Raw genomic sequence first — 26,094 nt, forward strand, 5'->3', positions numbered from 1 at the left:
AGAGGAGCATTACCATTATGACTAGAAAATCTATTGGACTAATTAAACAAAACAGAATAAGTCTACCATTACATATTAATGCAGTAGTGCAGTAACAGTTGCTGCTCTCTCTCCATAAAGTATATTACACATTAAGTATTATTACAAATATTATATATAGGTTTTAAATGGTGAGATTTTTTTTCAGGTATTAAATATAGGTTTAGAGGGGTTTTATTGACTGATCCATCTTTGATGTATAAAGTGGATTCTTTAAAAAAAAAAGTTTTTTGTCACAATGACACTAAGTCACATGACACATGGACACCTCAAAGAGGGAGAAATACCTGTGCCGACTCAACCCGACACAATTACAGGTACAGTGGAGCATGAGACAAGCTCAGGTGTAGCGAGCATCGGGTGCAGTCCATGAACCCAAGGCCCAATCTCTCCTTTTTCAAACATGGTCAAAATTGACCATGTCTACAACCATCCAAAATTTGGGCTTGTTTTTAACTACAGTGTATACTGTATACATAGTTAGTATATACAACAGGGTAAGGCTTTCAGCTCCCAACCAAGGTCACTGACTGGAGCTTTCTGAGTGCATCTTCAACCCACCAACCAACCCTTGTCATCCTCTAACAGTGGGCGACCATCTCCAGTGAGGAAAGAATTTTCTCCAGCAAGGCATCAACATTATTTGATGATGTCCCGTCTGTGTTTCTCTGGCAAACAAAATCAGAGAATGGTGGACTTATTTTTTCTTCTCAGACAAGTCCTGGTCTCTCTCCCTCTCTCTCTCCTCTACCCTGCCTATTATCTCATGAATGCACAGTTATGTTTCTCTGGCTTCGTTTTTTTCTATTACCCTCTTCATCTACATGTTTTGACTCTGATTACACTTTTCTAGTTGTTGCATCAGTGTGCATACGTTCCAATTATTTACTTTTCGCCTTGTGTATTCTACTGTCTATGCTACCATATTTACAATTATATATATATATATATCAAAACACATAACATATATAAACCACAGTGTCTCGTGATGAAAGGGATATGTTACATACTCTGTTGGTTTGGGTAAACCCCATCTCTCTTGGCCCTTGTCACAGCCTGTGTATCTTCCTCATCATGCAAGACAATGGCTAAGGGGGACAGCCCAGCTCCTCCTTCCACTGTTGTGCAGCTGTTCATTCAACTGACGGCTCACAGCCATGTAGTGGTCCCCAATACAGGTTCGTTTTTTTCCCTAACACCATCAATACTAATGGGTCCAGTCAGTGTTTGGTATCTGCCATTGAGTAGAACAACAATCGGCATGCACAAGCATAGTTGGCCTTAGCCTTGGGTCTGATGCATCCAACTGTTGCTGCCTTGCCAGTGATCAAGAAGCCATTTCGAAAAAAAAAAAAAAAATGAAAGAGAGGGTTTGGGAGAAAGGAGTTCTGGAGGAAAGAGATAATGTCTATCCTGCCCAATGGCAATGACCCAAGGCAACCGGGCCTGTTCGTGTGGACGGTGATCATCATGCTGATGCACAGACAGGCCCGGTTGCCTTGGGTCACTGCCATTGGGCAGACTGGCTGGTTATTCCATACTTGCTGGGGTCTCACAAAAAGGTAGATGCAAAGAACAAATAAAAATTTTATGGTGCTAGGGAAGAAACAAACCTATGTTGGGGTCCACCGCATGGCTGTTGGTCGTTGTTGAATGAACAGCTGCATCTACAACAGTGGAAGGAGGAGCTGGGCTTCTCCCCTCAGCCATCATCTCGTCAGACAAGGGCTGAGAAAGACCAGGTTTACCCAAACTGGCAGAGTATGTAACGTGTCCCTCTCATCACAGGACACTATGGTTTATATATCTCTAATCGCTCATTTTTATCGATAGATGACTATTATGGTGGATCTGGATCCAACACAACCCAACAATCTCCCACTAGTCCTGATCGATATGAGTGTGTAAATACTTTATGAATGGATTGGCCTTGAGATCCATTTTATGCTCTTTAAGTCATTGTTTTACATTCCTCAAACAACAAAATAATGAAAAAATATATAAAATAGACAATTAAACTTTATAAGAATCAACAAACTGTATGTAATCACTATATTACATATGGTGCGTTTATATTGAATTAAATAATCTCATCCTTGTTACATGTTTAGAACATAATCCAGACAACACTAGCACTTTAGTAAGAGGATCTGCCACTATATCTTTAGTATTGTTTTACTGAATCCACACTAAATGATTTTTGTCTTGTCTTTAACAATAAAGTACTTTAATTCTATATGATTATATAAGGTTGCATTTTTGTTGTTATTAAAGAAAGACACCACAGCTTCACTGTCACAGTAACTTTAAGTGGACTTTCAATAGATTCCATTACCCTAAGCTATGAAATGAAATTCTTCATCTATATTGTTTGCAATGTAGTCTAATATAATGCAAACTCTGCTTCCATTATATGAACAACAATAACAATTTGCTTCTTGCTACTCCATGAAATGACACTCTAGTTACAAAGAAGATATATTCTGTAGTAGATTTCTTTCTATCAAGACATCCTCCTAACTCAGCACCTGAGAAGCCAACTACTTCAAGATGGTCCAACTGGCGATATGTTATGTCACATGGATGTGGGTACAGTACGGGTATGACAATTTTGTAAATTATGGGTATGCGGGTACGACAAATTTTTAAATTCTCAAAAATGATAAATTGAAAAAAAAACATTAATAGTTCATAACTGTAATCCCATAAAAAAATAATAAAAAATGCAAAACAAAAAAAAAATACAATGAACAGAAAACTCAAAGAATAAAACAATAAGCAATCAGCTGTTACAGAAAAGTGAGAAAACCAATAGGCTTGCTGTAACGCTCGTTATGTTTTTGGGCAGGTCGGGTCGGATCGGGACCCAGACCCGGACCCGCAGCTTACCCACGTAAGAGCCCGACGAGGGCTGTTCTCCCTCGTCCTCCTCTCGCTCTCCCCCTTCGTTGCCTCTCTTGCTGCTAAGGAGCTCCACGCGGAGAAGAAGTGGGCGGACGGTGTGGTAGTGGTGGTGGCTGGACTGACGGCGGCGACTGCGGCGGCGCTTGGGTAAACACTCTCTCTCTCGTGCTATTTCCCTTATCCGCCACCCCCACGCTCTCTTGCCTTCTCTGCCGCACGTTCCCTCTTTCTCTTTCTCGCTACTCTCTTTTCCCTTTTCCGTTAGCTCCCTCCCGTATGGTCCCTCTCCTCACTCACCCTCACCCTCACGTTTTCTTCCCCCTACTCACGCACTCTCACCCTCACTGCCGTTTTCCCCTTTTTGTGGTCCGAACCCTCTCTCTCTGTTTCCCAATTCTGTCAGCGCCTCTCCCTGCCCACACGCTCCCTACGTGAGCTCTCTCTCCCCATTTTTCTATTTGTTTTCCCCCTTTTCCCCAACCGAGCACTCTTCCTCATTGATTTCATCACTGTTTGATAGGATTCCAGCTTGGGGAACGTGTTCTTCCCCTCATAACAGCGATTAGGTGGTGTTGATGGTGGCGACTTGGCACGATTTTTGCCGTTTGGGGATCGATTGAATGCTTGAGGTGGCTGCCGGAAGGATTGCAGCAGTCTAGACTCTTGATTTGGGGTGAGCAAGGCGTAATTGAGCCTATTTCTTGTATATTTTCCTTTGGAACGCGTATAATTATTGTTAAAGCATGCTAGAAGGTAGAATTGATGTTTTGGAATGCATGTTAGCGACTTTGCTTTTTGGGGAAAGTGTAGGATTATGTTGGAGAAGCGTTGATTCATGTATTTATTGATCTCTTAGGCTCAAGGTGTTGATTTTTGAAGTAATAGGGAAGCATGGTAGGGATTGTGATGTTGTAGGGAAGATTTAGAACCATCCTTTTGAGCACGTGGCTCACGCTTTTGCGAGCGGCCGTATCTTGGAGTTATTTGGGGAAAGTGTACCTAAGTTGGATGTGACAATGGGGTTGACGCCTAGACTACAGAAAGCATTTAAGAATGTGTTAAGGATGGACTGAGCGAAGCATTGAGTTTTAGGGTCTCGTGGTAACGTCAAGAAGTTAGGAGGAGGCCTATTGGAGGGCTTGTAGGTCGACACTACCCATCGACACCCTCTTGAGGCGATGATATGTGCCTCAATGATTTTGTTTTAGCTTGGTTTGGATTGATAAGCTAATTAGTAGAGATCTTACCTTTTTCCTTGTCTGCAGGTACACCGGGCACGTCCCGTCGACCTTGAGCGACCATATTCGAAGCTCGAGACATTTTGGAGAATTTTCTGGATGCGTGACTAGTATGGCAGCATTCCAGGCAAATCCTTGCCTAGGGCAATGTGTGAATGTGTGTTCCTAGGATCATGGGATCCTAGGATTGTGATTGATTGATTGATTGTTTGGTGAATGAATGTGTGTGTGCATGCAAATGGTTTGATATCTGATATGATGTGTTTTGAAAAGCTATTACAAGTCTGTTTTGAAATATCATGCATTTGCATGTGCATGCTAGAATTGATAACTGTTTAGGACAAATGAGGTGGGGTATCGAATCGAGTGTCTCCTCGACCCCAATTGTGCATTATAAAGCATCCTAAAATGATAACTGCATAGGACAGCTACGAGCCCATCACAGATCGAGACTACTCTCTGTGGTTTGGCTAAGTTTTTCAAAGATGTGATTATTGTAATAATGAATGTGAATGTTGTGTTTGTTGAATACACATTGCCGCGGGCAATGATGCAAATGATTGAACAGAAGGTAGTTGTACCCATATTGTTGAGACAGCTAGCCAAAACTGTTGTTGTTATGTGTAGCCCTCGTGTGGAGGCAATTGGAGGTGTGAGTCCACTCGTGAAGTGAACCAACCTCATGAGCTAGCCAGTTATTTGTGTTTGTGCAAGTATAATTGTAAGAATGAAAGAATAAGAGATGAGAGGCCAGTGGGATGTGGCTATGTGTTTGGGAGTTGTCCCGCCTTCGCCACTGGTCTCGCCTGTTCGGAGCGCAGACGGTGCAAGGCCCCAGGGTACTGTTGTGTGATGTGCTTGGAGCATAGACTCCCACATTCCCAACCTGGGTGTCCTAGGGAAGACTGAGTATCTCTCCTTGGAATTCATACATCCATGGATGAGTGTTCTACCGATGCAGCGGATGAACGGATCTATACTGTTCTGGGCCACCATAGGGGTTGTCTCTCGGCTGTAGGCCGCCCGCGGTGTGCACGTGCCTGTGTTTGCACCTACAGGAACTGTCAATTCACTGAAGTTAATGAAAATGAAAGCATAGAAATGAAATGTATGTGAATGATGTGAGTATGAATGAAGTGTGAATGAGAACGATGCGTTATTTCTGAATTGCATGTGGTTATTGAATGTGGTATTGCGGCCTTTGTGTGTGGCCTTTGCATGTTGTGGTATAGGTGAGGGCTCCTTGATAAGTTATGTGACTGTGTGCCCTACCACAACATGATAGTAAATTGTTTCATAGTTAAAGTAAATGAGAAAATGCGATTGTGAATGAAATGATATGTTTATTCATGCCTTGCATGTGAATTGAAAACATGTTACTGTGGCCATCGAGTGGCCTTTACATGTCGTGGTCTATGTTAGGGGCCTTCTTGGGAAATGATGTGGCTATGCCATGATACGACATGATGATAGATTGTTCTGATGTTTGCTCGTATAATTGAGCCCTACCTAAGAGGGTTTGGACTTTTCCTGGCTTGTTGCCATACTGCGAAGGCTAAGCCTTCAGTTGTTTCCTTTTTCAGGTTTTGGCGGACCCGGGGTAGCAGGTTGAGCAGATGGCTTCACTCACGTCCTACTGGGGAGGTTTTGGGTCAATTGTAGTGCCGGCGCGGTGCGTCTTGTTTTGGTTTTATTGGTGCCTTATTTTTGTTAGGCATCAATGTTGTGAGTTTGGGCATTTTTGTCATATGTACAGATGAACTGAAATTCTTACTTAATGGAAAGCTTGCCAATTGTTTTGCATTGCTTGGCTCATCTCTTTTGAAATTGTTGTGTCGTCGCACTCCAATGCTTTATGTTAGAAAAAAAAAGAAAAAAAAAGTTGTGGTTGAGGGTCAAAAAGGTTGGGGTGTGACACTTGCGCCTCAGCATGGCTGATCGGCAACATTACTTTCTTTTGGTTGATGAAGAAAACTGAAAGAAATAGCTGATAGATTCATCAAACTTTTAATCAAAAGTGGCAGAAACCAAACGAAACTAGCAGCCGAAATAGTTGATAGAAATAAAATGCAACCAAACAAAAGTGGCAGCAATAGATAAACACAAAAAATCAAACAAAATGTCAAAATGTATATAGATTTATAGATTTACAGTTCAATCTTCAAACAAAAACAACCCCAAATCCAAAAAACAAAAAAGTCCAAATCAAGAAAATAAAACCCTAAGTTGTAGCAGTGAAAAGAAAAAAAAAAACCACTTACCTTGCTGCCGCCGGTTGTTGTTGTGCATTGCCGAACGTGGTCGTCGATCACCGGACGTGGCCGTCGGTGGCGAGACGTCCACCAATCATCGCTCTATTGAAGAGCTCGACCTGTTTCGTAACATAAAAATGATGATTTTTTATAGTTTGGATTGGGCCTAACCCAAACCCCATCCAACTTGTACCCAACACTCTCGCCATACCCGATTCCCTGTACCCGGTTACTAGAGCAGGCACGTTTGGCAATCCCACGTACCCATGCCACATAGGCGACATGTGAACATATAGCCTTTTGTGCCTTGCAAAAATTGCATGGCTCTCTTAATGGCCTTTCAATGTGTCATGCCTACCTACGTTATATTGAAATCTCTCAAACACTACGTTATATTGAAATCTCTCAAACACTCTAACACCTAAGGAAATATTAGGCATGGTGCAAGTCTGCACATACTTCAGGCTACCAACTGTTGATGCATAGGGAATGTTACTTGTCTGTGCCTTTTCGTACTCATCATGCGGACAATCTTTTAGGCTCAGTTCATCCCCTTTAGCTATGGAAGCTGAAGTAGAAAAAAAAATTTTCATCTCATATGTCTCAAGCACGTTATTAATGTATGTAGTTTGGGAGAGACTTAAAACTCTTTACTTCTGACAACTTTAAATGAGAATTGCACTAGGGAACGTCACGAGCAAAGTCCTACGCTTTGCGAGTGCTTTGTGCAAAGCCAAAGCGAAGCGAGTGCGCTTTTTGCTGACCATCAACCAATGCCATTAGTGTTGACCATATCACAAATTGCAATGAGATATCTAACAGATCTCCTGAGAACATAAGGTGTCTCACTCATATCCTTCATTTCAAAATGAGATGCAAGAAATCATTTGGTTTCTATTAGCATTTGTATATCATACACAATAAGTCAACTTATGGACTTAAACAAACCTCCCAGCAATGGTATATCAAGTTTTCCAAAGTCATTGTGACTTTTGGGTTTACAAAAAACACCATTGATCGATGTATATACTTTAAGGATATTGTGTGAATTATATACATAGAAAAGTATGATACTTCTATCTCAATATGCTTACAAAAGCATGACCTCGAGAGGAAGCAATCCACCTTGTATATGCACAAAAGAAGAAATAAACTAGCAGCTGGGCCATTCAATGAATATAGTTGACCAGAAACACAAAAACAAACAAGAAAAACAAAAAATAAGTACAAAAACAAAATGTAAACAGAATTTATCAGATACACATGAACACATGATATATTATTCATATATACATACACATATTAGCATAAACATACATAGACTTGGTATGTATTTGTTTGTGACTTTGTGTGTGTGTGTGTGCAAGGAAACACCAAATTTGGCCCACATATATCTACAAGCTTCTAACAATTGGCGATACACATTTTGCATGATTCAACACAATTTACATACTAGATTATCTGTCTTTGTGAATATTTTATTTTACAGTTCTAAAGGATGACTAAAGACCAGTGACAGAAACATGGAACTGCAATGTTAAATCTTATGGAAAACAAAGCTGATGGGCATATTATTTGCAAGTATAGCCAGAAAGTCATTAAAAGAGGGATTTCAAAGTTGAAGCATCATTTGGCAAGCGCCCAACATGATGTAAGACATTAAGCTGACATTCCTCATAATGCAAGACCTTAGTTCAAAATGTATTTGAAGAATTTAGGAAGCATAAAAGGAAGGAGAAAGGCAACTTGAAATTGGAATATGTGGCATATAGTATGGTTTGATGTCAGTAGAAGTCAGTGCTATTACTAGTGGTAAAAGATAGCAATTTAGTAGGATCAATGGATTAGTTTGTTAGTTAAGAAGCACAGATTACTACAGACATAGTACACTCAAAATAGAAGGAAAGAAAGATGTATGTCATGTGATGGGCAATTTTTTGCAAATTTTTTTCCTTTGAACCTTTGTTATTATGGCCCTATGTTACAGGATGTGGGATACACCAAACAGTGAAAGAGTTTAGAAAGTTCATGGGTTAAGACTGCTTGGTAATTGGATCAAAAATAGCTAAAGGAAGTTGCCTAATTTTTCTCCTTTTTTTGTTTTTCCTTTTTAGCATTCATATCATCATGGATCCAAACTTAAAGTTAAATTATATTATTTATCACCATTTCTATCATCATTAAAAAAATCATTTTTATCATTTTATCTAATTTATTTATGTCTTCCTATTAGTTTCTAATTTATTTTCTTCTTCTTTAATTTTTAGATTTTTTTTTTTATTTCCTAAAATATGCCAAAGAAATTGGCCCAGATAGGTGAATTCATCGTCCGCAATGCACCTAATTTTGTTGTTGCTAGAAAGTTGGAGAATGGTGAGTTCTTTGATTGTCAACATTTATCGAAAGACCCAATTGATAAAAAAAAAATCAAAGATATAGACAAAATGAACCAGGATATGACACTCCCAACACCAATACTAAGGATCACCTTAAGTCAAGTGCAGCACTTTTGAGAAAAGCTTGGGTGCGTGTCCGACAATATAATATAAATATATATATTATAATATATACTTATATGTATATATATATATATGTGTGTGTGTGTGTGTGTGTGAAAAGTAAAGAGAAAGCCTCATTTTGTAATAAAAGAGAACTTCAAGAGTGAGAAGATAGAAAGATTAAACCCCAAAAAAAGTAAATGAGTCTCTCTTTTTAAGGACTCTCATACCCAAGCAGCACCATACCTATGCCACGTTTGTGTCCATGAATAATAAGGATCACCATGTACAAGAGAGATTCATGACAGAATCTTTCTACTATTTTTTCTTTTTTTGGTAGCAGATCTCAATCTAGACCAATCAACAGAACTAAAACTGATATACAGGCTGAAAAAGAGAAGAATGTAGGGAATGACAGACTGTTTCGATTCAATGAAACATAATTGACAACAGGTTGAAAAGTTTGGAACTGACTTCCATTAAGAAAAGTTAAAGATTTGTAACTGAACAAATTATAAATCTGTTGAGAAACCAATGGAAGCAAGACAATCTTGAAAAGTGACCAATCAACAGAAATAGAAACCAAATGATTAAAGGTCTACAGAATAAAAAACAGATCTTCATACAAACTGAACTGCACAAGTATACAATGTAAAATACATTGAATGGTTCTGGACCAAATCCATCACATCTGATCCAGGACATCATAACAGCATCTTACTTTTTTTCTTGGAGAGAGAGAGAGAGAGAGAGAGAGAGAGTCTACAGAATTTTTCCTCCTATTGTGAGTTTGACCTTGATCAAGTAGAGTAGTCTCAGCCCTCTATCTCTCCTTTGTATGTACAGAAGGCTTCTCCCCTCCTTTGGAGACGTTACTGCTTGGCATTTTACTCATACTATAAAGGTTTTTCTTTTGTTTCAATGTGCACACACTTTTATGGTATTACATTGTGGTGAGCTAAGTGCAAGCTCTTATAGGCTGTGTTTAGTGCAAGCTCTTACATGCTGTGTTTTCTATGTAAACAAATCTTGATTAGTGTCTTGCAAGTGCTTTCTTTTGTTGTAGTTTCACAGTTTCATCATCAAAACCTTGTGCTCACACCAACATTTCTGTCTTGACAAACTTTTGGTTTCGAATTTTGATGTTAAAAGTGCTAAGCATGGCCTAGGAGATGGCTTGAGCCTAGGTGAAGTACGTAGTATGAAACTAATAAAATGCAACAGAAAATATTAAATTTAACAAGAAAATTGAAGCATTTTGTGTTGAAAAAAATCACCAATCAATGAATGACATGACAAAACAACTACATGGCGTGGTAACTCAATAAGTAATGTCCTTTACATTAATGCTCATATTGTTTCTTCATATGCATTTTCTGACCTTCCTCATTCCATAAAGCTTCAAATTGCTTAATAGAAAAGAGGGCATACAAATCTTAAATTTATTCATCACAGCTTCTTTTTTTAACTGAAACATATAAGAACATTATGAATACTGCTTTGCAACGAACATATCTTAATAATATTCTTTTTTCTATCAATAAGCTTTTGAAATATGAGCCATTGATTTCTTGAGTCCTAAAAAGTTATATCTAGGCAAGAAAAACAGTGCCTAATTAGGATATCTGCTATCACTAAATGAGTAATAAAATAACATGTTAATAAGTGCATACAACCATATTTTACAAGCAAAAGAAAATGTATATTTCTACATCTCAATGGGTCTGGACCTATGAAACATAAATTATCAATAGTAACTCTTGTCCCTTTGAAACATAAAGAACAAAACACACGGTAGAAACCAGTGAAAGAAAAGAATAAAGGAAAGGCCAAAAAAGAAAAAAATAATGCCAAAAAAAGAAAAGATAAGGACAAAAAAAACAAAATGTAGCAAAAGTAGGAGAAGAGCCATGCTCAAAAAAACTGAAGAGAAAGAAAAATGGGAACAGAAGAAAAGGAGGAAGAAGAATGGGGAAGTGAGAAAAAAATAAAAGTTTGATTACAATGTCAGTATGCCACATCGTTCCTTCTTCCAGCTCTCATGCGCATAGGTAGGTAGCAGCAGAGCATGTTCTTTCTTATTGTTGACATATGTTGTAAATGGGTTACTTGTCCGGGTGTAGATCCGGACCCGATCCAAAGTGTTATCCTGTTATGGCCTTACTTAACCTGTGTAATCCCTAATTTTTGTGTGTGAATGATACAATGCACCAGCCCTCCTCACCCGTGGTTTTTTCCCTCGCGTTGAGGGTTTTTCCACATTACATCCTGTTCTTCTCTTTGTTTTTGTTTCTACATGGTATCAAAGCCAACTGAATTTACTGTTCATTTTGGACCAGATCTCACCGTTGTCAAGGTCGCCTGACCCTTCCATGTTTCCGCGAAGATATGTCGTGCAGCGCTCGAAGGCGCCTGACTCCGCTGCTCTCTATCGCTGGTTCTAGCGCCGCCCGAGCTCCCAGCGTCACTGCCCAACGTCGCTAGCTTCTTCGTCGCCGCCCAGCATTGTCGCCCAGCGTCGCCTGCTTCTTCGTCGTTGTCCAGCGTCGCCAGTGTCGTCTGTGCCTCCGGCGTCAGCAGGACTTTCGTCTAGCGCCACCCGTGCTCCCTACGGCGCCCGTATCTTCTTCCTCTACTGTCAATACTTATCAGACTGAAATTGGGGCCTCTAGAACTGAGAATATTCCAGTTCAAGTTACTACCATTCGCCTCACCAAGGAAAATTACCTTCAATGGTCTGTTGCTATCACTATGGGGATTGCTGGTTGGGGCCGAATTGCATATGCAAATGGGAGGAAGGTTGAGCTGGCGGAGACTAGTGTTGCTTGGGACACATGGTTCCTTCAGGACAACCAAGTTAAGACTTGGATTGTCAATTTTGTGTCCTTTGATATTCAACCCCCTCATTCTTCGCAAGAGAACTGCGAGGGATATGTGGGTTATCTTAGAACAGATGTATGGCCAGAAAAAGAAGGATGTGCTAGTGTATCAATTGATGAAAGATGTTTATGCTTTACGGCAAGGTGAACTCTCAGTGGTAGATTTTTATGCGGCCCTGAAATGTAAGTGGGAGGAACGTGACTACTATTCAGATGATACTTGGAATTGCCCTCAAGACCAGGTGCATCATTTAGCTAAGAAGTGGAAGAATAGGGTGTTTCTCTTCTTAGCAGAATTGAATGATGACTTTGAAGGTATCAGAAGTTAAATCCTCAATTTTGAAGAGCTGCTTAGTATTGAAAATGTTTACTCACGTGTTGAAGCTGAAGAGCAAAGACGCCTTGTTATAATTGCGCGAACGGGGGATCACACCTTGTATAATGAGAGGTCTGCTCTTGTTAGTTGTGCTCCTATGGGAGCTTCCCGACCTCCTCGCAAGTGTATTCACTGCAAGAAGACTGGTCATACCATAGATTTTTGTTGGGACCTGCATCCTGAAAAGAAGAATAGTAGAGGGAGGTTGTCTAGTGGGAAGAAGCCTATTTCTAATGCTACTAACTCTAGTGGAGGGAAAGCCTTTATTTCTGCTGAACAGATCCGTGAACTCCATTCTTACCTAAATCGGATTTGTTAAGTTTGTACATATGGATCAGGTCACCCAGACCCGACCCATTTGATCCACATGCCCAATACATCATGGGCAGTGGCATACTTGTAAATCTTATTGTTATTTTGTGTATTTTATGATGTACCCTAAATCGTGATTAGTATATAATGGTAACAAGAGGCAGACGTCATTTGTTGCTGCGCTCTTTCATCTCTCTCTTGCTTGGATGTGCAACCCACTTCTCTCTTCCTCCTCTTGCATCTAACTTCATTCGGTGGTTTGGTATTAGAGCAGGTTTTGCCACTGCGAATGTTCGGTAAGAATCTCTAATTTCTGCCCTAATCTTTGTTTCTTTTCTGCCCTAATCCTCAAATCTCTATTTTCTGCCCTAATCCCCAAATTTTCTGCCCTAATCCTATCGTCTACCCTAATATGCCTTAATCCTACCATCTGCCCTAATCTGCCCTAACCCTACCATCTGCTCTAATCCGACTGTCTGCCCTAATCTATCCTAATCTGCCCTACCGTCAGCCACCTAACCCTAATCTCAAAATTTCTATTTTCCTCCTATTTTCTGATTGTTGCATTTATGGATCCCCACCGCAATTTCAGCATCTTGTCGTCCAATTTCCTCTCTCAACTCATCTCACAAAAGCTAAATCATACCAATTATTTGACATGGAAACGTCAAATAGTCCCGTTCATCAAGAGTCGCCGTCTCTATGGACATCTCAATGGCACCACACCTGCACCACCTGAATGGATTATGCGAGAGGTGAAGAATGCCGTAGGGCAAGTTCAAGAGACCATTGCAGAAATCAATCCTGAATATGAGATGTGGATGGCTCATGATCAATCTCTCGTTACTTATATCACCTCCACACTATCAGAGGAAGTTTTGGCGGGTGTTGATGATGATCTTTCAATACTTGAATTGTGGAATGTACTTGCTACCACGTATTCTCAAGTATCAGAAGCGAGATTTCTACAACTCAAGAGGCAATTTCAGGATATCAAGCGAAGCACACATTCAGTCTTGGAATATATACATGAGATAAAAAATGTCAGCGACCAGCTTGTCATCATAGGGCATCCAGTCAGTGACAAGGACAAGGTACAACAAGCTTTGAGTGGATTGGGGCCAGAATTTGATGTTTTCTGCACTGCTTTAGAGGTATAGTCTGTTCTTCCCTCTTTTGAAGTCTTGAAAGCAAAATTGATTCAGCATGAAGCGAGTCGTGTACAGCGACATGAATTAGTTCATTCTGGCGGTCACAATGTATTGGTCACTGGGACCCATGCTTTATAAGGAAGTTGTCCAAGAGTTTGGAACTCACTGGCAGGGGGAGAGGTATCCTTCCTACACCTAACACAAATGCACAGGCAAATGTGCCACAAAGGATATCTACTTGTTTTTATTGCAATAAGAGAGGTCATGTGAAGTCAAAATGTTGGCATAACCCACAGAACAAGGGAAAACAGGTCAGGTGTGACAATAAGGCAGCAAGGTCATCTGTTTCGAACACGACTGCGGCATCGAGCATTTCCCCTGATGTGCAGCAGATTCTAATGACAGCGTTGTCTAAAGTCAATATCAACCAAAATGAGGAAGGACGGAGAGTAGAAAGGATTGTCTTCAGTTGTTTTTGTATTGGCATGGACGCTTTGGACATCTTCCTTTTGGAATTTTGAAACAGTTTTTTCCTGATTGATGTTCTAGTTTGGACATGTCTATGATATCTTGTGATGAATATCAACTTGCTAAACATGTTAGAGCTTTATACCCTATTTCCACTAGTCGTGCCAATGAAGTTTATTCATTCTGATGTGTGGGGGCCTTCGGGAATTCATTCATATCCATCAATGTTTTCAATACTTTATAACATTTATAGATGATTTCTCAAGGAGTATGTTTGTATACTTGCTGAAAGACCGTAGCGAAGTGCCTCATGTCATAGAGACCTTCATTCTTCTTGTGAAGACCCAATATGGCGACTCTGTTAAGACCTTCCAATTTGATAATGCTCATGAGTATGTGTGTCAATCTGTAGAAGATTTCTTTCGAAAAAGGGGGATTGTTCATGAGACGTCCTGTAGTTATACCCCTCCACAAGATGGGGTAGCTGAGAGGAAAAACCGTCAGTTACTTAATGTCACCAGGGCCCTCTTGTTTCAAAGCAATCTTCCAAAACAATATTGGGATGATGCTGTTCTCACTAGTGCATATCTGATCAATCATATGCATAGTTGTGTACTAAATGGGCGAACTTCCCATCATGCTTCCAGAGAGTCGTCAACCCTTTCTCCTCCCACCTCGTATCTTTGGATGTGTTTGCTTTATTCATTATCACAGTCCTCATGTTAAAAAACTTGATCCAAGGTCAATTAAAGGTGTTTTTGTTGGGTATTCTCCTACTCAAAAGGGGTATAAGTGCCTTGATCCTACCACTGGTCGGGTTTATGTTACCAAGGATGTCACCTTCTTGGAACATGTTTCTTACTTTGGAGAGAATCCTCTTCAGGTATGTCAAAGGAAGAGTATTCTCAGAATCAAGTTCAATTCACAGATTTTATGGAATACAAACGGGAAGAAAATCAAAGAGTTGTAAATGTGATTGAGCATGAGAGAGATGAAGGGTGCTCTACTGGAACTGAGGAGGAACGTAATCACTTGTTTGGGCAGGTTTACTCTAGCCGAAGAGTACGTACAGATGAGGTGACTGATGGTGAGAATTCTACTCCCAATCCCAATGTTATTTCTTCCCTGGATGACCCAAGTCATGCTCGGGAGATTCAAACTGAAGCTGCAAATGAAGAGCTTCTCATTGCCCTGAGAAATGGTGTCATGTCATGTACTCAACACCCTATTGGTAACTTTGTATCATATTTTAGACTGAGCAAGGATTACAAATATTTTGTATCATCTCTTTCTTTGGTTGTGATTCACAGGACTGTTACTGAGGCTCAAAGTGATCCCAAGTGGACTCATGCAATGCAATAAGAGATGGAAGCCTTGAGCAGAAATAAGACATGGGAAGTTGTAAAGATCACTGAAGTGGCTCATTTGGTTGGATCCAAGTGGGTCTACAACATTTTTGTTGAGAGGTGCAAAGCTCGCCTTGTTGCCAAGGGGTTTAGTTAGTATGAGATTGACTATTTGGAGACTCTTGCTCCTGTTGCAAAGATGAAGATAGTTAGAGTTATTATTTCTTTGGCTGTGATGAGGGAGTGGAAGATGTACCAACTTGACATTAAGAATGCTTTCTCAATGGAGACCTTGAAGAGGAGGTGTATATGTGTATGCCCCCAAGATATGAGGAACCGAAAAAATGCTGTAAACTGAAGAAAACTTTATATGGGCTCAAGCAATCTCTCTGAGCATGGTTTGAACGTCGTAGACTTGTAATGAGACAACATGGCTACAATCAAGGAAATGAAGATCATACTCTATTTGTGAAGAGGAAGGAGGGTAAGGTTACTCTTTTGTTAGTCTATGTTGATGATATGATTGTTACACTTACAGGTGATGATGAAGATGAAATCACAAAATTAAAGGAGTCATTGGCTGTCGAGTTTGATCTCAAGGACCTTGGCAAACTAAGGTATTTTCTTGGTATTAAAATTGCTAGGTCAGGTACGACCCTTGTGCTGAATAACGGAAGTATACTTTGGATTTACTAAAGGAGACAGGAAAACTAGGGTGTAAACCTGCCTCTACTCCTCTGGATGCTGGACACAAGCTCAGTATTAGGGATGGAGAAGCTCTTTGTGAAGAGGCTAAGGGGAGGTATCAATGTCTGGTTGGAAGATTGATCTATTTCACTCTGACTAGATCTGATATTACCTTTGCTGTGAACGTGATGAGTCAGTTCATGCATGCTCCAACTGATGCTCACATGAAAGTGGTTGACAGGATCTTGTGTTACTTGAAAAGGAATCCAGGCAAGGGGCTCCCATATGTGAAACAAGGACCTTTCGAGGTTGAAGGGTATTCGGATGCAGACTGGGCAGACTGTGTGGATACTAGGAGATCAACCTCAGGGTACTGTATCTACTTTGGGGGGGGGGGAATCTCATAGTATGGAGGAGCAAGAGACAGGATGTTTGTTCCCGCTTGAGTGCAGAGGCTGAATATAGTGTTGTTGCTATGGGAGTGTCAGAATTACTATAACTGAAAGTAGTGTTGAATGATATTGGAATAGAGACTAAAGGACTTATGAAGATATACTGTGATAACAAGTTAGCAATCAATCTGACCAACAACCCTGTGTTACATGATCGAACAAAACATGTTGAGATTGACCGTCATTTCATCCGGAAGAGAATTGATGCTAGAGAATTGATTCTACCATATATGAAGTCTGAAGACCAAACTGCTGATGTTCTGACTAAAGCCTTATCTTCGACTCAGTTTGAGAGAAATGTATCCAAGTTGGGCATGTTTGATATGTATACCCAACTTGAGGAGGAGTGTTGACATATGTTGCAAATGGGTTACCTGTCCGAGTCGGATCTGGACCCGATCCAGATCCGTCATCAAGTTATGGCCCTACTTAACCTGTGTAATCCCTAATTTCTATGTGTGAATGAGAATCTAAGAGAGAGAGTGTCTGACTGCTAGTGGGCACCAGTCCTCTTCACCTGTGGTTTTTTCCCTCGCGTTGAGGGTTTTTCCCCGTTACATCCTATTCTTCTCTTTTTTTTGTTTCTACACTTATAATTATCATACTAGGTTTTGTAAATCTCATCATTTTTGCTTTTCTTTACAACCTAGTCATTATACTATTTTTCTTTTTCAAAAAGGGTGAAAACCAGGCTTTTAAAACAAAAGGCTCACAATGCTTAGGTGACAATCTAGTCATTAAAAGCAACACTCACTTCAACCCCACCTAGGTGATCAACCTTACCCTGCTGCATATTTCATAACATATGTTATCGTGAGAGAGGGTGTGAAATTGTATTTGTATTCAAAGGTATGTATTGATTGATACCGTATATGGTTTGTGCATTGCTTTATTATTTTCTTTTTCTTTTGTATTTGTCTATTATTTGGTTTTCCAGCTTTTCATTTTGGCCATTTCAGAACTAACAAGAAGCTCCTTGTGTCCTCACCTGCATACATGGGGGATGTTACCCTCTTGTATGCTTCATTCATGCAGTGTACCTACACTATTTTTTTTCATTTCAATGCATGGTCCTGTACTTTGTGCACATTGTGGGAGCCTTTATGAGATTTACGACTCTTGTACTGTGATTCTTAAAGTATTTTCCCTTTCAAACTTGAAGTGCTTTTGGTGTAGCAAACTATCTAATTCTATACAGCATTGAGAATATGAATATGAATGCAGAACATCTCACACAATATCTTCACTCATCATATTTTTATCTCATTCAAGATTGAACACGTAATGAACTTGTAACATCACAGACATGTAAGATAGGAATTTCACCTGAGGAATGACAATAGCAAGGTTTAATACACCTGTAGCCAAGCCTGCAAGTTGATTGAAAATATATTTAGTTTCAATTTCATAAAATTATCAAACAACCAACCTCAGAGTAAGAGTTCTCCCATCTATATTTATATAATGCAAACCTTGGCCACCACCAGTATCAGCAGTCAGCACTGCAGTTATGGAAAAAGGGACGCTGAAAGTAATCTGTATAATGTAGACAAAAATAAGATGGGAAAATAATAGAAAGCATTGAATAGCTTAACACAATAACAATCAGAACTTACAGCAAGCGGGAATCCAAGTAGTGCAAACACAAATAGAGCAGCAGCCTTGACTTTTGAATTATCACCAAGTATGTGCTCGATTCTATTGGAGTACTCCCTGATGGACAGCAAACTTATAACTGCCGTTGCTAACATGCAGATAAATACAATAAAATTGCTCATCACCCATACAAGCTTTGCACCTAGACGTTTACACATTGGTTCTATAAGAAGTGAACTGATCCCCAGAACAACCTGGACATGTCAACAAGATATGTTTTGATTTTAGTAAACAACAAATGCAGTAAACTGGAACCACATAGTTATGAAGACAGTTAATTTTCACTAGTCCATCCTCCATCTAGAAATAGTAAGTAATTGCACAATTTTGCGTTCTTACTGAATTCAATAGCAAACCAAATGCACCTTCTCTGACACCTTTATCATAAGCTTTGACTTCAGAAGGATGCCCTTTTGGATCACCATGATAAACTTCACGTCCCATCCAGTCCGTATCAAAAAGGAAGAATGGGAACCATGATAACTGAATACAGAATAAATTCAGTAGTCACAAACTTCAGATTCCAAGTAGGGTCAAATACAAGAAACGAATGGCAAACAAAAATAGAAACAATACCAGTAACAGAAAAATAGTTGACCTCATTATCCAGATGCAAAAGTATTTTAGAACAAGAACAGAGGATTATACTAAAGTGCGTATGGAAATAGGCATCCAACATTGCAAGAAGAGAACACATGATTTGAGACATACCCAACTAAGTGCCATAACAATAAGTACAGGATGCATGGTAGATGGCAAACGCCTCAAACTTGTAAGAAAATTGATCAGAACAGCTCCAGGTCCATCAAGAAAGGCTTCCTTCTCATCCATTTTGGCTTCCAAAGGTACTGAATTCCCAGAAATAGTTGAAGTCCACTTGCTTGCCTCAGACAAACAATTCTCATCCAACTTCCCGTTACCATCATTTGATATTGAATGTCTGCTATTTAACAGTGGAGCAGAATCGAACGATGTTGATGATGCAGTTCCATGTAATGGGATCTCTTTAGCTGAATAGAGGGTCACAATGGTGCAAAAAATTAAAAATACCTGCAAAAACATGGGGAACAGCCCTAACAATTAAACTTGTAAAATCATTTGAGAGGGATCCAGTATCTGAACTTAGTATTTATGTAATAAAAATGACATTAAAGAGGCAGTTTATTTATATATATATATATATATATATATAAGCATATATTTATTTGTTTATCTATTTATATGAAATATTGGGACCAGTCAAACTAATTATTAAATCAGTCATAATGAAGTAGCTGTAACAGTGATCAGGGAAGTGGATGAGTAGAATTTTAGGACTGCTAGAAAGATTAAATGTGACATTAAATAGGAGTGGGAGAAACGAGAGGGTCGCTCCCTTTTTTGAGTAGCAGCAAATTCGGATGGCAGTCTTGGGGCCATTAAAGAGAGCTTATTTAGCTTGAGTAGACAGCATTTTAGCCTCCTATTTGCCACAACCATAGTGGGGAAGACTCCAGCAGCAAAAAAATTCAGAGAGAAGGAGATACCCTCCATTTTCTTGTTGAACCCTGGTTGGAGTCTAAGTTGGTGATAACTGAGTTGTTTTTTTATTGTCTCAGGCTCTCAGCCACGAAGTGTGAGAGAAAAGAAACTAGAGGAGCTGCTAGTCAGGCTCAAGGCCATTTCTGTTCAGGAAAGTACTGTACTCAGCTTTGTTGGCAACCACACACACACATATATATATATATGTGTGTGTGTGTGTGTAGTTATGTGCAAAGACCATGTAATTTGGAAGTATATGAACATGTGTTAGTAGTGCAAGAAAGAAGAAGGAGCTGATCAGTTCTAGTCAACGAGGACTGCCTCTATTCATAGGATAAGTATCTAAAAACATAAATAAGCCTATATATGAACATCTCTGTAGTTTCAAATGAGTATATTATAACCTGATTGTATGTATGTATGTATATATATATATATATATATATATATATATATATATATATATATATATATATATATATATTATGTTGCAAGGGCGTAGAGAGAGCTACTGCATCAACTATCATAAACTAGGGTGTTGGCGAACTGTGCTGGAACTTGGAAGTATACAGATCCGCAAGTGGACTGAATTAAGCAGACCCTATATTTTTCAGGTATGGAAATATTCAAATCTAGGTGCTACATGTAGTTCTAGTATCTATGGGGTGTGTTTATATGAATGCTAATACATATAGATACATGTGTCTACATTAAATGAATACAGATACTTATGTAGTGGGAGAAACAAAAATAGTTGCACATAGAGTTAAGAATCTTTGGTATGAGATGATTGTGTTGAAAATGATAAGTTGCATCAGATCATGATCATACAAGGTGGGCAGCTTGCAAGTTTTCAGAACTTTAAAAGACTATGTGTTGATATGAGAACATCTCAAACAGAGCTTTAAAAGACTATGTGGTAAACATGACTGGTAGGTGGTAGGGAAGTAAAATTCCTGATTTATGTTAAATCCATATTCGTTTTTGTTTCAATTGCAAAGCATTATTAAAAGTTAGAAAACTGTATTGGAATGATTGGCAGTCTACATTTTTGAACAGAAGAGGAGCACACAGTGCACGTATGATCTGTTGTATGATTATGTACGCAAAAATTTATAAATGCATGGATGTGTTAGATGCATGTGTATAAGAGAGAGAGAGTGTGTGTGCATGTATATATATATCTTCAGGAACACATGGACAATGTTATGGACATATTGGAGAAGAGATAATGCTATTCATATATATATTCAGGGATACATGGACAATCATATGGAACATTTAAACATGGATAATGCTGTTCATAAAAGCGTTATATTGAAAATAACTGTAATGCACCAAATCATGTTGTACCAAGCTGGTTATGCCCGCAAGTTTCTCTCGAAAATAATAGGTGATCAAGATATTCTTAGATATCATGCACATATACAAGAAGTTTACGATTGATGATTCACAACAATGTATGACATGTATAAAAAAAACTTGAAGTTAGGGTTACTGAAGAAACAATTCCTCATGAATTAGTTGTGATTTATCTCTGGTTAAACAAGAGTAAACTACAGAAACATGTGGGTGCCACAATAAGGTAGAAAGTAGGAACTGATTAGTGTAATCAAATCTGTAGCCAACATTAATGAAATGAAAAACTGGAAATCTGTTCTCTCCATGGATATACTGACCAGCAACACCAAATGGAACCCAATCTGATTAGGGTAGTCACATTTGTAGATGGTAATGTTTTTCTTTTTTTTTTTCTTGTGGGTATATCAACTATAGTAATTTCATAGATGTCTTGTCACATTTATTATGTTCTGCTCTCCTAACAATCTGCTTCAAGTTTTGTTCCACAAAAGGGCAGAACTCCTTAATAGCCTCATGATCTTTAAAGCCAACATAATAGGGCTGACAGATCAAGATCTATGTATTGTGTTCAGAAATGTTGTGTTTCATAAAATTTGTAGCCATGAATATGAAGAATTTATGTTAGGTGCAGTGGCTGAGAGAAAGAAACTAAACATTTATTTTAGTAATGAAGTCTCATGCATAAGTTCTTTGTTCCTATACAAAGAGAAGGACCTAATTGAGACCCACTTGTCTGACATGCATGAAATCAAACCCAGTTAGATACATGCTGCTAGTAATAAGACTGACTTGTGGTCCAAATGCCGATTCCAGGATGTTATAAATATCAATCTTCATATGATTACATGGAACAGTCATTCTTTTTGTTATGAAATCAATGGTTGGATGACAGAACTATGAGATTGAGAATGAAATTTAGTTCAGATATGTACATATATAAGTACATACCTGAATCTTACATTCTTAATACAGAATTGGTAAAGAGCAGAATCATGGACAGTACAAATTCTGTTGTGACAATAATATACACCTACATGAGTATGAGCAAATGAAATTTACTTTTGTAGCATTCTTTATTAGTTCATTAGCATGCATACCTTTGTATAGCTCGTATTCACACCTTAGTGACTGTGTGTGTATACTTATATAGCTAGTTATATGTGTGTATATATATATGTGTGTGTGTGTGCGTGTGTGTGTGTGTGCTAATGAACTAAAAAAGAATGCTACAAAAGTAATTTTCATTTGCTCATACTCATGTAGGTGTGTTCTATCATGTTTAACTCCAGTTTTGGGTAGTGGAACTGCTCAATCTTGGGACGGGGTTCCACGATATACTGTTCAGAACATTACATTCAGGTTTGGACTTGTTTAGTCAGCATGAAGCAAATCCAATCCAATCCCAGTCTAATGGCTTATTTTACATCTCAAATCATATTTCAATTTCCAAGCCACTGCAAATCATTTTCTCACATTTGAATCATCTCTATCTTACCTGCAGGCTGCAACAAGCCTATTTGTGACCGTCTTTGCAGTGTCAAACATTGATAACCCATGCCCCCTCACGGCCTCACCCCACCAACCCCACCCCACCAAAAAAAAAAAATTTGAGGTTAACATACAGGCTTATTGGTGAGCTATGGAGCAATAGGAACTTCATGCAGGTAAAAGGACAAAAAAAAGGTGAACCACAAGCATTGAAACTTTATGAAGGTAAAATGGTGGAGGCAAGAGGTTGTTGACACCTCTGGAGCAGAGAAAAGAGGCAGAAAAGACAATTTCATACTCTTCCACATTTCAAACTAGCCTACAATTTGAACAAAAAAGATGGGGTGCTGATTGCAACACACCACAAAGGCACCAGTATTAAGTAGAGGCAGTTTTGAATATGAGATGTGGTATATATCATACTATGAAAGGCAAACAACGACACTAACAAGATAGCAATATAATTAAGCAATGGCAGTAAAATTCTCACCACAGCTACAAGAAAGGCTGCTTTCAGATTGCCACATGCTTCACAACATGCCTTAGTTGTTAGGAAAGGGAACCACCTATAAATAAGAATTTTCTAACGAGTTAAAATGTTCAGACGTTCAGAATAACATCAATACTCTAACTACACCACCTGTGCCAATTTCCACTAGCTCCAGAAGAATAACCAAGAATATTTCCAGCTGCCATCCATGAGCAAAATATTGCATTTGCTAAATGTCGTTGATCTGGACCTAGAAAAGCAAAAAACACAGTTCAGTATACCTTCATATCATGAACAACACAATGAATGTGGAAAAATTGTTGGAACTCTCTGAGTTGCTAGTTAGAGCTTCAAATCACCTGAGAGATCAGCTAGCAGAGCACGTGCTGGGCCCTACAACAACAGCACAAACATGACATCATAGACCAGAAATAATTGGAAAATATACCAACCTAGAATGGATGGGACTTATGATTTTCAGCTACTTCACGTAGGTGATAGCACAGATATGTTTATGCATGCAAGTATGCTTTTTGTGTGTGAGAGTGTATGCATACCAACCTACTAAATGCAGTAACCAAGTAAGGCTGCTGAAAAATATGAAATTTCGAAATGTTTTTTCCAAACATAACACCATATATGCATCATAGTTGACTTATTAACAATAACAACTTGAACCATGTGTTTTTGATGAAAAAAATGTTTCTGATGGTACATTGATAAAAATTGTAGGCTGTTAATGTTCATATCCTTATAAAAACCGGCATCTAAGTAACACAGAGATGGCTGGAAGGATGCTGTACCCATGTCGACACGGCATCACGCCGACATGGGTACGACGACCCGCTTGGACATAGATGTTTTGATTTTTGGGTATTTTCATGAAATTTAGCCGGGTTTTTTGGAATTTTGCATTTTTTTGGTGGAACCTTGCATCTTTTTGTGGTGTTCTCTATCTTTCTTGTGGAATTGTGCATATTTTTTGTGGAATTTTGCATACATATATATACATATATGTATATATACTTTGTCGTATCACTATGTCCAATATTTGAAAATTGCTGTGACTGTACCAGTAACCTCATACCCATACTGATACCCCTAGTATCCATGTGACTTAGACTGGCATATGTCTTTCAAGCCAAGCAATGTTAACTCTTGATTCTTATAACACTAACCACATCATTAAATTTGAAGAACTTGACAGATATTGCCAAAACTTCATAAGTCATAACAGAGTTAACTCATAATTCTCACACATCATTTTTTCCCAAGTGGCAAAGCAAGCTGTAGAAACACGAACACTGAGAAAAGAAAAACAAGGAACACGATGTAACGTGGAAAAACCCTCAACAAGAGGGAAAAAACCATGGATGAGGAGGAGCTGGTGCCCACTAGCCGCCAGACACTCTCTCTCTTAAGATTTCATTAACCTTAAAGATTAGGGTTTACAATGATATAAGTATGCCCTAACTAGGACATACTGGATCGGGTCCAGACCCAGACCCATACACCAAGATCCGGCAACACTCCCCCTCAAGTTGGGCGTACATATCAAACATGCCCAACTTGGATACATTTCTCTCGAATGAAGTTGAAGATAGAGCTTTCGTCAGAACATCAGCGGTTTGGTCTTCAGACTTCATGTAAGGTAAGATCAACTCTTTAGCATCAATCCTTTCACGAATGAAGTGACGATCAATCTCAACATGCTTTGTTCTGTCGTGTAGAACAGGGTTGTTGGCTAAGTTGATCGCAAACTTGTTGTCACAGTACATCTTCATTGGTCCTTCAACCTCTATTCCGATATCAGTCAGCAATATTTTCAGCCATAGTAACTCTGACACTCCCATAGCAATAGCTCTGTACTCTGCCTCTGCACTAGATCGAGAACATACATCCTGTCTCTTGCTCCTCCATACGACAAGGTTCCCCCCCAAGTAGACACAGTACCCTGTAGTAGACCGTCTGGTATCAGCATAACCTGCCCAGTCTGCATCAGAATGCTCCTCGATCTCTACAGTCTCTTGTTTCACATACAAGAGTCCCTTGCCAGGATTTCTCTTCAAGTAACATAATATTCTGTCCACAACCTTCAGATGTGCATCAGTAGGTGCATGCATGAATTGACTCAATACATTCACTGCAAAAGTGATATCTGGTCTCGTGAGGGTAAGATAAATCAACTTCCCAACCAGACGTTGATATCTTCCCTTAGCTTCTTCACAGAGCAGCTCTCCATCTCTAAGACTCAACTTGTGTCCAGTGTCAAGTGGGATAGAAGCATGTCTACACCCCAATTTATCTGTCTCTTCCAACAGATCTAATGTATATTTCCTTTGGTTTAGCACAAGGCCAGTACTAGATCTAGCAATCTCAATACCAAGAAAATACCACAACTTGCCCAGATCCTTGAGATCAAATTCCAAAGCAAGTAACCCTTTTAACTTGGTGATCTCCTCCTCATCATTTCCTGTGACAATCATATCATCCACATAGACAAGTAAAAGAGTGACCCTGCCCTCCTTTTTCTTCACAAATAAAGTGTGGTCTCCGTTCCCTTGATTGTACCCATGATGTTGCATCACTTGTCTCAGTCGTTCGAACCATGCTCTGGGCGACTACTTGAGGCCATATAAGACCTTTTTCAGCTTATAGCATTTCTCTGGTTCTTCATATCGTGGAGGCATCCGCATATACACTTCTTCTTAGAGATCACCATTGAGGAAGACATTCTTAACATCAAGTTGGTACATCCTCCACTCCTTCATCACAGCTAGGGATATAACAACTCTAACAGTCTTCATTTTCGCAACAGGAGCAAAGGTCTCCAAGTAATCAATCTCATATTTTTTGCTAAACCCCTTGGCCACAAGACGAGCTTTATATCTTTCAACACTTCCATCTGATTTGTACTTGATGGTATACACCCATTTGGATCCAACCAAGTGAGCCGCCTCAGGAATCTTCACAAC

The 26,094-nt window shown here is 39.2% G+C and overlaps 1 protein-coding gene across 4 annotated transcripts in view; it reads right to left on the minus strand.

The window, feature by feature from the left end:
* The window catches only part of LOC116259481 (sucrose transport protein SUT4), a 41,515-nt gene that overhangs the window by 851 nt on the left and 14,570 nt on the right, over nucleotides 1-26,094 (minus strand). For 2 of the 4 annotated variants that reach the window (XM_031637323.2, XM_031637324.2), the window contains 8 exons: nucleotides 23,479-23,512; nucleotides 23,270-23,369; nucleotides 23,120-23,195; nucleotides 18,970-19,308; nucleotides 18,598-18,741; nucleotides 18,219-18,452; nucleotides 18,075-18,138; nucleotides 17,929-17,972 (listed from right to left, as the gene is read on the minus strand). In XM_031637323.2, the coding sequence (XP_031493183.1) occupies nucleotides 17,929-17,972; nucleotides 18,075-18,138; nucleotides 18,219-18,452; nucleotides 18,598-18,741; nucleotides 18,970-19,308; nucleotides 23,120-23,195; nucleotides 23,270-23,369; nucleotides 23,479-23,512 (1,035 nt within the window). Of the gene's footprint in view, nucleotides 1-1,049; nucleotides 5,243-6,442; nucleotides 6,553-17,928; nucleotides 17,973-18,074; nucleotides 18,139-18,218; nucleotides 18,453-18,597; nucleotides 18,742-18,969; nucleotides 19,309-23,119; nucleotides 23,196-23,269; nucleotides 23,370-23,478; nucleotides 23,513-26,094 lie in introns of all 4 variants that reach the window. The other 2 variants (XR_007574136.1, XM_031637325.2) reach the window with 2 other exon arrangements.

This window comes from Nymphaea colorata, chromosome 8, assembly GCF_008831285.2.
Source record: "Nymphaea colorata isolate Beijing-Zhang1983 chromosome 8, ASM883128v2, whole genome shotgun sequence".
Classification (NCBI taxonomy): domain Eukaryota; kingdom Viridiplantae; phylum Streptophyta; class Magnoliopsida; order Nymphaeales; family Nymphaeaceae; genus Nymphaea; species Nymphaea colorata.